Here is a 1,440-nt window from a genome sequence, read left to right as displayed (position 1 = left end):
GGAACCTTAATTGCCATCTACAAAAATCCTTCGACTTTGCCATATAACATAATCTAATAATAGCCATATCAACATGGGAATATCATTTGAGCATATTTGGTTTCTGGTGAATAACTGCTTTAAATAGCACACTGTGAACATGACCCTATAAACAAATACTGTAATAGGATTTTATAATTATCTATATAAACTTTAAATTTTATATCACTTTATTCTATGTAAGCTTTAATAACCATGGCACTGCACCATGCTGCCTTGTTAAAAGTAAAGAAAAATATTTACTAAAAAATTTAGTTTAAAAAATGGTTTAGATATAGATAAAAAGCCAAGAGCCTATTCTACTAAAGTTTTAAGAAGCTGTCATTTCTTCCAGCAGCTGGTAGACCTTTTATAAAGAAAGAAAGAAAGAAAAAAAAAAACCACATTAAATAGTTGGTTTGAAATGTACATGTAGGAGAAAAAGAGAAACCCCAACTCCTTCACTTTTTAAATACGTGTAAAAAAATTAATACCTTCTTAATGTCTGGTCTCTTATTTTTCTTTTCATGCAGGCATTGACTGGCAATAGAGTACAGAGTTTCAATGGAAGCGAAATCAATGTCATTCATCTTCTCATCAATGTAATCTTCAATTGTCTTTTCTTCATCTTCAATTTCTTCTTTAATATCTAGCTTTAAAACAAATGTTAAAGCTTTAAGAGTTTCAAATAAAAGTGAAAGAAATCAGAACATACATTTTAATTATTTAATCTACTTCGTAATAACATGTACTCCAATTTTATTGTCTACTTTTATAGTGAACATTTTTGTTTGTTTGGTTGGTTCGCTGGTTTTTTTTAGGTGAGGCAACCACTTGGTTGACCTCACAGATTGCAAGCACCTTGCCAGCTTACAATCGCTTATTTTTTTATTTTTTTACACCTACAGCACCTGGTCTTCCTAGGTGGTCTCCCATCCAAGTACTAACCAGGTCCAACCCTGCTTAACTTCCAAATCAGATGGGATCGGTCTTGTTCAGGGTGGCATGGCTGTCTGTCTACTTTTAAAAACTTAAGAATTGAAGACATATAGGAGAAACCCTATTTATTTATTCATTCATTCATTCATTCATTCATATATACCTCCTAGATACTTTCAGACATTTGCCTTCTAATTTTTGTATCTACGTGACTGAGCTAGTTGCTCTCATATTCCCACTAGCGGCATTTACTAGACTGCCAGCACAAGGTGCTCTGCTTCTTGATATGCTTCTGATAATGCAATTCCAACTTCTGAAACCAGGCTTCCCCTCCTTATGATACTCAAATTGTTGAATCAAAGAGAAAGAGGAAGGAGGAAAAAGTGGGCAGGGCCATGATGAAAAAGAATGACTAGGGAGAGGCATAGGACTAGGATGGTATAGTGAGTTGAGCAGCAGCCTCAAAAATACATGCTCAATTTT

At 34.0% G+C, this 1,440-nt stretch overlaps 1 protein-coding gene and 1 pseudogene across 4 annotated transcripts in view; both read right to left on the bottom strand.

Annotated features, from left to right (window-relative positions):
- Positions 1–212: 212 nt before the first annotated feature.
- IRAK4 (interleukin 1 receptor associated kinase 4) overlaps positions 213–1,440 on the bottom strand; it is a 27,232-nt gene continuing 26,004 nt past the window's right edge. For all 4 annotated transcript variants that reach the window (XM_011368170.2, XM_011368171.2, XM_011368168.2 and 1 more), the window contains 2 exons: positions 513–671; positions 213–385 (listed from right to left, as the gene is read on the bottom strand). In XM_011368170.2, coding sequence (XP_011366472.1) covers positions 350–385; positions 513–671 — 195 coding nt within the window. In that variant the 3' untranslated portion in view covers positions 213–349. The remainder of the gene's footprint in view (positions 386–512; positions 672–1,440) is intronic.
- On the bottom strand, positions 918–1,035 carry LOC111744778 (annotated as a pseudogene).

The sequence above is a fragment of the Pteropus vampyrus genome, unplaced genomic scaffold (assembly GCF_000151845.1).
Source record: "Pteropus vampyrus isolate Shadow unplaced genomic scaffold, Pvam_2.0 Scaffold140, whole genome shotgun sequence".
Lineage (NCBI taxonomy): Eukaryota > Metazoa > Chordata > Mammalia > Chiroptera > Pteropodidae > Pteropus > Pteropus vampyrus.
The sequence above is the reverse complement of the archived record's forward strand: the minus strand, read 5'-3'. Positions and strand labels throughout refer to the sequence as shown.